At 38.3% G+C, this 13,877-nt stretch overlaps 1 protein-coding gene across 2 annotated transcripts in view; it reads left to right on the forward strand.

Annotated features, from left to right (window-relative positions):
* The first annotated feature begins 358 nt into the window (after window positions 1-358).
* The window catches only part of LOC122667361 (endoplasmic reticulum-Golgi intermediate compartment protein 3-like), a 31,000-nt gene continuing 17,481 nt past the window's right edge, over window positions 359-13,877 (forward strand). The window contains exons 1-5 of one of the 2 annotated variants that reach the window (XM_043863623.1): window positions 359-686; window positions 8,315-8,388; window positions 8,999-9,082; window positions 9,290-9,373; window positions 9,917-9,994. In XM_043863623.1, coding sequence (XP_043719558.1) covers window positions 545-686; window positions 8,315-8,388; window positions 8,999-9,082; window positions 9,290-9,373; window positions 9,917-9,994 — 462 coding nt within the window. In that variant the 5' untranslated portion in view covers window positions 359-544. Of the gene's footprint in view, window positions 687-8,314; window positions 8,389-8,998; window positions 9,083-9,289; window positions 9,374-9,913; window positions 9,995-13,877 lie in introns of both variants that reach the window. The other variant, XM_043863622.1, reaches the window with a different exon arrangement.

Here is a 13,877-nt window from a genome sequence, read left to right on the forward strand (position 1 = left end):
CACGAACAGGAGCTTTCCGGTTCCTCTCTAGCAAGTCCAATGCCCAATGAGCATCCAACGGCTGAACTGGCTGGATGCACGCTGGGATGCGTGCGGCGCCCATCGAGCCAGTCTAGACGTTGGAGAGAGCCCAGCGCAGGAGAGGAGTCCGATCCAGGCTAGGACCCGTAAGTACTGCTCGTAAGTAGGTACTGGTAAGGTAAGGACGTTAATTATTCCATCGCAATTCGCAAGCAGTATTTACCGGTTTATAGAGATGGTGGCGCGAGCCGGGACTTTTCTATTCATATCGAAATAAAAGAAATTCTGACCCAAAAATAAAATAAAATAAAGGGAGAATAGGGCAGAGAGAAAAAGGAAGAAGAAAGGAGAGAGCCCGAGTTGCAGATCCCGCGCCTTTAACCCTTCCTTGAATCAGATGAATCACTATTAAGGTTTTCGGGCCGGAGGTGTTTTAGGTTTTTCACGAACGAACGAGCAACCGAGCTTCTCTCTCTGCTGCGTGCCTTGGATCCCCTGGCTTCTGCTGCTCTAGAGAGTCGCCATGGATGGTATCTTCAACAAGCTTAGAAATTTGGATACATACCCCAAGATCAACGAGGATTTCTATAGCAGAACCCTCTCCGGAGGACTTATCACCATATTTTCTTCCGTCCTTATGCTCTTGCTCTTTTTCTCCGAGCTCAGTATGTTCCCTCTCTCTTCCCCCCCCCCCCTCATTTTTTTCTTCTCTGAAGTTAAGGTCCTCTTCTTTCCAAGATATTGTTGCTTCATTAATTCCTTTCTGGTTTCTTCGTTACGGTTAAATCATCTGTGCAATAGATATTCTCTCTGCTTGAACAATTAACTAATACGTTGTTATATGCTTTGTTTGTTCGATCCTTGCCTTATAGTGCTTTTTTTGAACTTTAATTTCCCTTGGACGGGTGGATTTATTCTTAAATATATGCAAAGCTGGTGCCACTGTTTGCGGAGTTCAAAATCGTCAATTATATTGTGTGCAAGAAAAGATAAATCTTGTTTTTATTGTTTAATTAATTGTGTTCCTGATCTTAATTTAGTGGTGCCACTTCTTTGCACCAAATCCTTTATCTTATTGAACTGATTGCATTTGCCTCGAACTTGCTATACTGGCTGTAATATGGTGATTTTCAGCTCTAGCTGGTGAGTAAAACATTGTACCTTTTGATGAAAACTAAAAGACTTGATAATAACAAATGAGAAAGAGAAGAGTTAATGGTCGTGAGACTCTGGTTAGTTAACAACAGTTTGCAACTTAGAGAGAAGAAGAAGAAGAGAGAATAAGTGGTCTCAAAATCAAAATAAAAGACCCAACGGTTTACTTACCATAGATTTTATAGGATCTAAAAGTCTCAACCCTTCACCAAGGAGTGTTGTTTTGGAGGTGTCTCTTTGATAAACTGTTTCGTAGGAGGTGAGATCCAAAAGAGATTACTTTTTACAAAGAGGTACTGTTTTCTCTTTCTCACAACTCTTCACCTTATCTTTCTTTATTTTTCCAAGTAGTTAGTTCAAACAAAAACTAAAGTTGCAAACCGTTGGGGAAGTAACTCTTCCCTTATGGGTTTGTTTTAATTTGAATAAGTATGATTATCTTGTGGTAACCAACACCAAAGAGTTTGGGTTTATCTCAAACTCCTTACTTTATATGTGATTCCATAATCCTAACGAGAACTAACATCTCCCACTTGAATCAAATATAAAACTTTGAAAAGTTACCACCATCATTCGTTTACCAACTAGCTAAGTTACTAGCCGATTTAACCATAAGCTTAAATTATGTGAATTTTACATATTATTAATGATGCCATATTCACTTAAATTAGAATTCCGATGTCCCCAAATTTCCTAATATATTCTATGAATATGGATAAACCCCATGTAGCAAACCTTGGATATCTTTTTAAAATCGAATGCTTTCTATCTAAGCTTTTAAGTCCTTAGATGCATCCTTGCCACATGCTCTCTTAATCTCTCCAGAGTTAATCCCTTGGTCATAGGATCAGCTACCATCCGAGGGTTTATCGTCAACTTTAATTTTCCCTCTTACTACTATATCCTATATATAGTGATAACTTACATCAATGTGTTTGCTCTTGGAACTATTTGTTCCACTTTTTATTAAAGAGATGACAGACTTGTTATCACAAATAACTTTGATAGGCCCATGGAGTTTCAAATCATCTACGTCGTTGTTGTACTGCATGCAATATATTCAGTCTCCATGGTATACCTTGCAATGTACGTTTGCTTTTTGCTTGCCCAAGAAATTGTTGTTTCACCAAACAAGAAAACATGACCGATAGTGGATTTTCGGTCATCTGAATCATCAACAAAATCTGCATCAAAGAATCTCCATACCTCAAGTTCACCAATACTAAAACATAGTTTTAGATATTTGGTGCCTTACAAGTATCTTAAAATTCTCTTAACAGCTTTCCAATGTCCCAATCATGGATTAGATTGAAATTGGTTCACTAATCGTACTGAATAACATATGTCAGGTCTTGTACAAGTCATTATATACATTATGCTTCTAATTGGCTGAGCAGAAGGTATATTTCCCATGACTTGACTATCTTGATCATTATTGGGACACATTGATTATCTAATTGCCGTGCAATTTTCCATCCTGAATTTCTTAAGCACTTTCTCAATATAATACTCTTTACATCAGGGATCAGCCTTAAGCACTTATCTATTTGCGCTTATCATGGATAACCTAACCAAGAGCATTCAAGACGAGGTTATGTGGTGTATGCTCTTCGCCGATGATATTGTTTTGGTGGATGAGACAAAAGCAGGGATAAACTCCAAGTTTGAGCTATGGAGATTAACCTTAGAAACAAGAGGCTTTAAGATTAGTAGAACAGAGATGGAGTATATGATGTTTAATTTTAGTCATACTATGATAGATACTGACATGGTGCAAATTGTGGAAAGAGAGATACTTCAAAGTGACTATTTTAGATATCTGGAGTCAATCATAAATAAAGAAAGTGACATAGAAGATGATGTTTCACAAAGAATTAAAGTGGGATGGATGAAGTGGAGAGGTGCGTCCAGAGTGCTGTGTGACCGACGTATTCCTTTAAAGCTTAAAGGAATGTTCTATAGGACTGTTGTACGACCGAATATGATGTATGGGGCAAAATGTTGGGCAGTTCAGAAATGTCACATTGAGAAGCTATGTGTGGCTGAGATGAGGATGTTAAGATGGATGTGCGGAAAAACTAGGAAGGATAAAATAAGGAATGAACGTATTAGAGCTGACTTGGGAATTGCCCCGATCAATGACAAGCTAATGTAGTCCTAGAATAGGTGATAATCCCTACTAGGAGCCAATTGGAATCAAGCTTTGGTCAAGCCTGCTGTTTAGGGCTGATTTGGGGCTGTTTTAGGGCAAAATTAGGGTTTAGGATGGGAATTTGGGAATGGGGTTTATAGGGTTTTAATCTGCAGGTTTAGAGGATCATTATGATATAAAAATATCTGGGTTTGGTTAGGTTTCAAAATTCTGCAGATTTAGGGTTAGGGTTTCGGGTTTTGTAATGAGGAAAAACAACTAAAATTATGGTTTAAAGTAGGATTTAAGGGCAGGGGTTAAGGTCGACTGTTAGAGGGGCTAGGGGAAGATTCGGTTGCAATATGGAAGGTTTCTGATGGCTGAATGTGTCCCAGCAGAAAATTAGGGTTTTTAGGGTCAATGGAGAAGAGGGATCTTAGGGTTTGGATGGACAGAATGGGCAGCAGCTAGGGTCGAGTGGAGATGGTGATGAGGGGAAGTTATGGTCCAAATCTGATCAGATTCCAATGGAGGAGCAGATCTGAATCAGAGTTTAGAGTCTTCTAGGGTTTATCAAAAATAGGACAGAAAAGAAAGAGGATCGATTGGGGAAGGAAAGAAAGGATAAAACAGAAAATTAAAACCCAAACTTACACTGGATTCCTCCGCAACAGCTTGGATTGTTGAAGGATGAAACCACCTTCGAAATAGGGATCCTCCCACCGTCACGGCGTAAGGAGTCGCAGGATTCCACCCACCCTTCCACCTTGATAAGCCCACAAGGATGCACACACTCTTGGAGAGCAACAATGGCAGCCAACAAGCAAAAGCTTTTTCATTAATCAAATTCGTGTTTAAGGCTTTGCCCTCTTACAACCTTATATAAAAGACTCAAAAATAGACTTTTATTCTAAAAGGAAAGCCCTAACCCAATTCCTAACCTATTAGGTAACTTAAACTGACTAGGAAACTAAAATAGACTCAAAATAGAGTCCTAATGACTTAAAAACAACTTAAACTACTTAAAATAAAGAAGATTTCCTACTAGCCAATAGGATATAAGAACCTCTTAGCCAATAGGATCACTTCACTTAAATTAGACCAATTGAACCAATTGGATGCAATCAATTTAAACCGGTTCAATTAAAAACATAAAAATAGACTAAATATTGGGCTAATCCCGTATGCAACCTATGTACTCTTTTAGGCCCATAAAAGTGGCATATTACATAGAAAACCCATGGGATCAAAGGCCCAACATACATATAACCCAACCCTAGACTTATTTCTAAAGAAATAAGCCCATTTCGATGACGAATCTGCATCACAAGCTTTGAGAGAGTCGCGAGGTGGTATGGTCATGTCCAACGGAGGCCTAGGGACGCCACAGAGGAGGAGTGATATGATCCTGATTGAAGGAGCCAAAAGAACTAGGGGCAGGCCTAAAATGACCATAGGAGAAGTTGTGAGGAAGGACATGCATAGTCTAGGTCTTATACCAAGTATGACCTCGGATGGAGCCTATTGGAAGGCAAGGATCCATGTAGCAGATTTCATTTAGCTGAGATTTTTCTGACTTTCTGGGCAGTCCTCTCTCCCTTTTTTTTATAATTTTTTTAAAACCTTTGCTTTCCCTACTTTGCTTTGTTTGGATCCATGTAGCCAATCCCATTGAGTTGGGATAAGGCTGAGTTTGTTGTCGTTGCAGTGATCCAACAACAGAATAAGTAATAGGAAGAAATAGAACCAAAATCTGAAATAAAAAACCCAGATTTTGGGAGACTTTTCACCATAAAAATTCCGAGGCTTGGATCAGACTCAAATCAAGGTCAAAGGACCTTACCAGAGGGGGCTTTAATGCCCTAAAGTGTTAGGCGGATCTGATGGTCAGATCATTAGAAAATGCAGCTATTGATTCTGCCCAAAAGTGCCCAAAAACAGGGCATCTGCCAGTAACAAAACAGCCAGAAATTACTGCTGCATGATGAAAACCACATATCATGTACTCCATATCCTTGATGTTGCTACTTACTTGATGTCTTCAAGGTAGATTCATTTTGGAGAGTGATCCATGCAAGTTGCAATCATTAGATGGATGAAAACAGCAACACTTCATGTAAGAAACTCTAGTTTTTCTCAACTAGGGTTTCATAGAATATACAGCAGCATAAGTTGCTGCAAACCACTAGTAGAAAAAGCCCTAAAAGACTTTCAAAACAAAGAAAGTAATAGTAGGACTGATCAGATTGGCTCTGATACCATGTGACGATATGCACTATTAATGTGGTCCTAGATAGGTAGGAGACCTACTAGGAGCCAGATAACCAGGACCTGCTGAATGGCTAACTCGATGGGACAGAATTGATGTAAATTAGGGAAAAATTCTAGGGTTAGGTTTCTGAATTTGGAGATGGGTCTTATATGGTATTAATAAGGTATTAATAAGCAGGTTTAGGGGAAGCTAAATATGTAGGTTTGAATGAGGTTTAACTAAAAATTTAAAATTCAGAAAACCTAGGGTTAGGGTTTTGGGTTTTGGAAAATAAGAGAATAGGTGAAATTAGGGTTTAGGATTGGATTTTTGGAGAGGGCTTTGGGTCAAGTGTTCTAGGCAGTGAGGGGGAGGTTCTGCTGTGTTTTGAAAGGTTTTGGATGGCTAGATAGGTCTAGGCAGTAGTTAGGGTTTTTTGGGTTTTAATAGGGTTGAGGGGAATTAACGTTTCTGAAGGGAGAATGGCCCTAGGGTTCAGATTGAGTGTAAGGGGTGAGGAGAGGGAGCTGTGGTCCAATTCTAGTGGTGTTCTAATGAGGGAATGGTGCTGGACAGATTTTAGAAGAATTAGGGTTTACGGAACTCAAATAAAATAAAAGGGGGTGTTAGGGTTGGCTGAAGAAGGTTAGGAGAAGAAGGGGATGACTGGAACTATTAATCAACTTAGTGGATTGAACAGATCTTCAATGGCAGCTTGAAGAAGACACTTTGAAGAATGACCTCCCGATCTACAAGATGCAAGGAGTCGTAGGAGATCCACTTACCCTTCCACCTTGATATGACTCACAAGGTTTCCTTGATGTTACCCACAAGGAATACTCTCAAGGAGCTAAACAGTAGCAGCAGCAAACGAAATTTTCAAAATCTAAGTTGTGGGGGGGCCTCCCATGATTCTGTTATTAATAAAGGCCTAAGGGCCAAATCCTAATACAATTTAAAATCCTTCTCTCTTCCAAAATCGTGGAAGGAGTGTGAGACTAATAAACAACTTAAAACAAAAAGACCTATTTACCCTAACAACTTAAAACACTTTAAATAGCTGAGATTCCTAATTAACCAATAGGATATAAGATCCTACTAGCCAATAGGAACACTTCACTTAAATTAGACCAATTTAAATTGAACCAATTGGATGCTACCAATTTGAACCGGTTCAATTAAAAACATAAAAATAATACTAAGTATAGAACTAATCTAAGGCTCCTACTATGACCCTATGCCTAGGGTGGCTTCTTCAACTCGAGGAGGCTTGGATCTACATCAACTATACTACTTAACGATTTCCTTTTTGTGATTTGGATATACTGAAAACCCCACTAATGGTTTTTATCCTTCTTTTCTCAGTGTTTTGCCAGTAAAGTCTTAAGACTTGTCTATTTTTTTTCCCAGTCCTTCAACATTACCACCATAGTTTTAACTCTCTGTCTTTGTCTTAACCATTCAACAATCAGGATTACATTTTGTGTCGGATTTAGTGAACAAGCGCCTTTCCAACTGTAGATGTATCAAGTTATTAGTCTTGGTGCTATCATTTAATCTCCTCATTCTGAAGGTCAACTTAAGGGACCATTGCTTGGTACAATTGGTACACGCCCAAGCTGCCAGGATGAAGATGAGGTTTTAATCTGAGAGCGACCACTTCATGCAGAAAATGGGGGAAAAAGGGGGGGGGGGGTTTGGGAAGCCAAAGGTTAGGACTGTCTGTAGTCCAACCGTCATGGAACCCTAGCAGGACTCAATGGTTAAGGTCCTTTTACTCTGGAGGTCAACTTATCAATTTAGAAGTTCTCCTGGCTTTCTTCAAACAGCTCATTGTAATAACATTAAAGTCCCGATATCACCTCCATGTTGCCTTTATCGACTCTCATTCAGCCTTTATCAAATTCCTTCTGGTATTTTGACTAATCTGATAGCCTGATTTGGCTGGTAGCCTTCAGTCAACGGTCAGCCTGATTCCAACCCCCTTGCTCTAAACAGAACTGAAATTTAGTAAATTCCCACCTGTGTCAAGAAGATCATTATGGGTCCCAAATTATAATAATCCCTGGTTGAACCACCACCTGGCATATATAGTCACTTCACTATATTATTTCCCCTGAGACATTTTCTATCTGAGATTCTTGTAACAACATAATCTCCTTCCTGGTTCCTAAACCAAGTTGCACTATGGGCATACGAAGCACATCAGAACCACATAATTTCTTCCTCCCTTTCCTTCAACCTGAGTTTTTGTTCTCCATACAAGATTGGCCCTCTGGTTATTGGGAACATACCACTGAACCTGCAAGTCGACTGGACTCCAAGCAATCAGGTTGGGGTTCATATGTTCTACTAAGCAAAACACCTTCAGACTAAAATGGGTAGATAAACCTGGAACTATTTATTGTTATTTGTTTCTAATTCTGTCATAGAAAATAAATTTTTGGGGGAGGTTTCTGATAAATAGGTTATTTTATTGCCACGGAGAAGGGAGAAAGCCCTGATGACAGAGAAAGAGCATGAATCTTAACAAAGTCTTACTAAAATGAGTCATTGTACATCTCATCTTGTAGATCTCTCTTTAAATAACTGAAACTTAATTGATATAATGAATGCTTGTACAAGAAAGCCTCAGTGCAATCAAGAGGGTTCTTACCAATAGCTTGTTTCTGAATTAGTGTAAATGCGAGATTATCTCTTTGACTTGTTAGGAAATGCTTGTTTATTATTAACTTATGCTATCTACTTGCTTGCAGGATTATACCTCCTTGCTGTTACCGAAACAAAGCTTGTGGTAGATACTTCTAGAGGAGAAACATTTCGTATCAATGTAATGACAGTTTTTCTTTTTAACGTTCAATTATTATATATCTTCTCCTTATAAAAGCACTGTTTAAAAATCCAGCTCATAGTGCAAACATGTTTTATACTTGAGTTCTTCAAAATTCAAAGAATACCCCCCAAAAAAAATAATCTTCAAGATTCAAATAAAAAGGCCCTCTTGTGGGGGGCTTCAAGGCTTCAGGAGTGTCTATGAGGGTTCCTCTTGGACTTTTGGATTTTTAACTGTGATTGTATTGGTTTTCTGTGAACTTGTTCTTGAAAACCTGCCCAGGGAGAGAGGGGGGAGGGGAGAATCTCCAATGTTCCCTTAAAGGGGGATGCCCCTTGGATGGTCTTGAGAGTTTCTAGTATCTGAAAGTCCTTCTCGAACATTAAATCTTGCTGATATTCAAGGATGTATTCTGATTTACCATAGGCTTGCCACGGCACCCCCTGTTGGCCCTCACAGATTATGTGTTAAACTTCTACTTGAGCTAATTCATGTATGAATTATCTAATTGTGGGATCTAGATAGACTATTGTAATGATAATCTAGTTAGTTGATCCATTAACTATATTATTGATCGATGGTCCTTTTCTTCTGTTTGCAAATGCAGTTTGATGTAACATTTCCAGCCCTTGCATGTTCTATTGTCAGTGTTGACGCCATGGATATCAGTGGAGAGCAACATCTTGATGTGGTATGTACTGCAAGCAGTAGCAGATTGCCATCATATTGTCTATGGTTTGCTGCTATTCAAAGTTTCTTTACCCTGCATTGCTGATATTCCCTAGCAATATGAATTCATGTTGAAAGCTTACCTCTTTATGTCATTTTATTCTTACTGATTCTGGCTTCTGTTTGTTCTTGGTGGCTGATTTTTTTGCTATTTTTCTTCTATTTGCAGAAACATGATATAATCAAGAAAAGAATAGATGCTCATGGGAATGTAATTGAAGCTAAGCCGGACGGGATTGGTGCAACCAAAGTAAGTGATGATATGACATGATGATTATCTTTATGCAACACTTCCAAAATATAATGAGAGAATGAAAGTTTAATGGAGTTATCACATGGATAGTCTAGTACTCTAGTGTGGTTGCAAAAAATACTAAAAACTGTGATAAAATAAAATAAAAAGTGTTACTCCTGCTGTCCCAGTCATCTCTTTGCATTATTTGTCTGTTCGAAACTGTTTGTCAATGTAGAAACCAAGTACTTACCAAATTCACTATACTACCTGATCTTATTTATTTTCACATATCAAAATTTGAAAAATAAGCGGGAGAGGAATCTCTCTACACACAAAATAAGTGAAGCTTTAATGGTTAACCACTTCATAAAATTTGAGATTTTTTCAAATCAGGGTATCTTTTCTTGCTTGCTTTTGTATTTTCCATTTGCTAAAATTTATTGTTTAAAGTTTGCAATTGAATACTTCTTTCTGTATTTCTGTTTTATAACCTCTTTCTTTTGGTGCATTATGAAGTCACTTATTATTATGTTTTTTCAAAATATCAATTGGGTACAGATGGAAAAGCCTTTACAGAGACATGGTGGCCGACTTGAACACAATGAGACATATTGTGGTTCATGTTATGGTGCAGAAGTGGTATGTTTCCTCTTGGACATATGATACTAATATGTTGAAATGACTAATGTTCACTCTATGTCATATGACTACCTTTAAAAAAGTATCAAGTGATTATATTTTGTTTCAACAGTCAAATTTTCGTCTAACCTCGAGTTGTGATGGATTATAGATGGATATAAAATACTATATATCCAGTGAAATATATCATTTGCTATTGTCATTCTGTTTTATCTCAATTTAAAAATTTTGTATCCCAAAGGGTTTGTCATTTCTGAGATTCTCCTGACTTGCTGGGCTGTGTTTTTTTTTCCTACTTTCTTCCTCCATCTTTTTTCTTTTTATTTTCCACCTTTCATTTGTCTTTTCCCATTATCTCATCTCCCATCCCTCTTTTCTTGACCTTTGTTTTGTTTGGATCCATGTAGCCGACCCCATTAAGTTGGGATAAGGCTGAGTTTGTTGTTGATGTTTTTCAATGTGCAATCTGGCTGCTTTCTCTCTGGTTTGAGGGTTGTCACCAGGCTCTCCCCTTTCCCTTCTCTTTTTTAGTAAAGTTTCTTTCCTTATCAAAAATTCAATTTTTACCCCACTTGGAGAGTCGAGAAATTCTCTAGAAGTTGGATCTGATGCCCCGTGGGGGGGGGGGGATGGGGTTGCATCACATGTTAAACATTGGTGCTTTATTTTGAATGGCTAGGGTTATATGATCGACGATAATGCTGATAGGGCCATAGGGATCATTCTCTGCATATCAACATGCTTAAAAGGAGGCCCGAATAAACTGCATTTTTTACTTCATAGAATAACGTAATTTTATTGAGCCAAATGGCCAATATAAGAAAGGTATACAAATCTAATGTATCACAATGTAATACTACATTAGGGACTGTCCGACCATGTACAAAAAGAGGGCAAAAAGTAATCCAGTCTCACTTCGTACAATTGGATATAGCTCTATACACAATTTCTATGTTCCCCACCACCCTCGCTAGAGAGTCTGCTAAGGGAAGCGATTGAGATATTTCTTTTGGAACAATTGTCGTGTCCTCTTAGTAAAATGTGCTAGCCTCCAGGGAACTTATCCCTCCTGACCAAAGCTGTCTCTCTGATGCAGCTCCAAGTAGGAAGAAGAAGAAGAAGAAGAAGAAGAAGAAGTCCTGAACCTAGGGCTTGATTAGGGAGCCATAGAGTAGGTTTATTTGCTAGTATTCTCCATACTTAGCTTTATTTTTCTGTTTTTAGATTGAACCAGTTTAGAATTGGTTATATCCAATTGGTTCAAGTGGTCCAATTTAAGTTAATTAGTTCTTAACTTAAGTTAGTAGGGGTATCTTAGTCAATTTACTGTTTTAATTAGTTAAGTTAGATTTAAACCTCTCCCTTCCACGATTTTGTGAAGGAGAAGACTTTAATTTGTAGTAGGAATTGGCATTAGCCATATTATAAATATAATAAATCGTGGAGGCTCCCCCACATTGAATTTTGAATAAAAAAAAAAGACTGTTTTCTGCTGCTCCTGCTCCTTTGTGAATGTATATCCTTGTGGATCTCAAGGTGGATAGGGTGGGTGGACTCCTGCAACTCCTTGCATCGAGAAGATCGGGAGGTTTCTTCAAATCTCAAGCTGCTGCCTGTGGATTCCTGCTGTAAGTTTGAATGATTAAATTCTATTTTCCATTCATCCTCCCTCCCAATCGATTCCCCCCCTTTTATTTTTATTTGATTTTCCCCATAAACCCTAGTTTCCCCTACCACCATCAACACCCTAAAACCCTAAAATAATCTAAAATCCCCACAGCCTGATTTCACCATTAGAACCAGCCCATATTTGGATCGAACCTTCCCCTCCCTGTTTAGTAAACTCGATCCCAAGCCCAGCCCTCACAGCCCACGTGAAACCGTAGTTTTGGTAGTTTTCCTAATTTCTAAAACCCAAAACCCTAACCCTAATTCTGCAGGAATTTTAAACTCATCCAAATCTCAATATTTTTATATCAAAATAATCCCCTAGACCTGCTGATCATTACCATATATCACATTCATCCCTAACCCTAGCCTAAACCCTAAATTTGCCCTAAACAGCCCCAAACTGCCCAATAAAACCAGCAGCCCTTTCTTAATCCTATTGCTTCGCCTCTAGTGGGATTTTGTCTCCTATCTAGGGCTACATTACTCTCCTCCAATAACTAGTTGATTACAAGAATAATAAGAAAATATCTAAGCCCCTTAATTACTGAATTTATGTCTCCTAAGAATCTGTCTCCACAATGGGACCTGAGAAAGTTACAAGAATGCTTCCAGCACCCCCCCCCCAAATGGCTTGCAGGTCCCTGATGAAGAAATTGGTGCTTCTCATGAGAGACAGGGTTTTTGGAAAATCTCCCGACAAATTAGGGTTTTGGCAGGAAAGAGGGAAATTTGATCTTCCACATCAAACGAGTATGATCAGTCCATAAAACAGTACTCACAATGATGCTTGTGACTTACCAGAGGAGGGGTATAATGAGCATCATCAAACAAAACCCATAAAGAGTTAAGCTTGTATGTGTATGGAGAGAAAACCCTATGCGCATAGCCCAGAACAGCAAACCCTGGCCAACAATAAGGGAATCTTTAGATAAAAAATTTCTCCTCCGATAACTTCAGTAACAATAATGATGAAACCCTACTTGTGCATGATCAAGAAACTAGGGTTCTAACAGACAGAAAACAGCATAGGCAGTTGTACACCAAAAGGTAAGAAAAGAAACCCTAAATACACTCAAAATAGGATTCAAGAAGGAATTCCAGATACTGAAATCAATGCTCTGATATCATGTGACAATAACAGAAACTCAATCAGTGCCTGGACATAACAAAGAGAGATGGAAGAAGAGAAGCTGGCCCATGGTTTGAGTAGTGAGTAGAATACTCAAACCGTGGGTGGGGGGATCTATTTGTACTAATAATCATAAGCAATTACAACTAAAGACTGGGTCCACAACTAAGGACCGACTTAATTGTAGACAGAAATAAGAAATAAGACTTTACAATAATACCCATAATACCCTTATAGAACCACCACACCTAAACACCCATAAAATCGACACTGTATAACTTAACACAATCCAATAGGAGAAAAACCATAAAGCATAGGTGAGAACCAGAAACATGGCACCCCTCTCCAGACCTCCTTCTGCTGGTTCATATATAGTTTTCTGTTGGATCTTTCCCTCCATCAGAAGTGAGAATATGATTTAACTTGAGCGGTAGATTTTAGGTTGTCTAACCAAGTGGATGGACCTGGAGAATCTATCAGGGGCATGAACCTAATTCAAGTGTGACTGTGAGTTACAAAGAAGAGTACCACTGGCATGAATCTTACTTTATCTTTTAGGGTTTGAGGATTTTCTTCTTCCTTGAGTTGTTCAAAGAAGAGTACATTAATTATAGTTAGGCTCGAAATTTTATTTGTTCTTTTCTTTGTTTCTTTACTACTTAAGTGTATAGACTGATTGCACTGTTGTTTTTCTTCTGGAAGACTCGATCAAATGTCCAGTGTCCAGATTTGATTCATTCTTTGGTTTTTGAATTGGTAACCTTTCCTCCATTTAAACACTCCCTTAAGCCCTAGCTCCCAATTTGCAAACAATTAATCATACTTATGATTTAGTCCTGCAACACATTTTTTGACTAGGATCAACCAGAGAACTGCATTAAAACCAATGCTTTAGCCATTCCGCTAGACTTGTTTTCCCATGAAAACCTATTTTCTAATACCTAACTTAGGGCCTCTTTGGTATCACGTTTCATTTTCATTTTCTGACACATAAACGTCTTTACAAGTGTTTGGTACAATTTATGGACCCTATTTCTATTTATAAAACATCAAAATAATTTAAAACATCCCCAAAATGAGAAT

This window comes from Telopea speciosissima, chromosome 7 (assembly GCF_018873765.1).
Source record: "Telopea speciosissima isolate NSW1024214 ecotype Mountain lineage chromosome 7, Tspe_v1, whole genome shotgun sequence".
Lineage (NCBI taxonomy): Eukaryota > Viridiplantae > Streptophyta > Magnoliopsida > Proteales > Proteaceae > Telopea > Telopea speciosissima.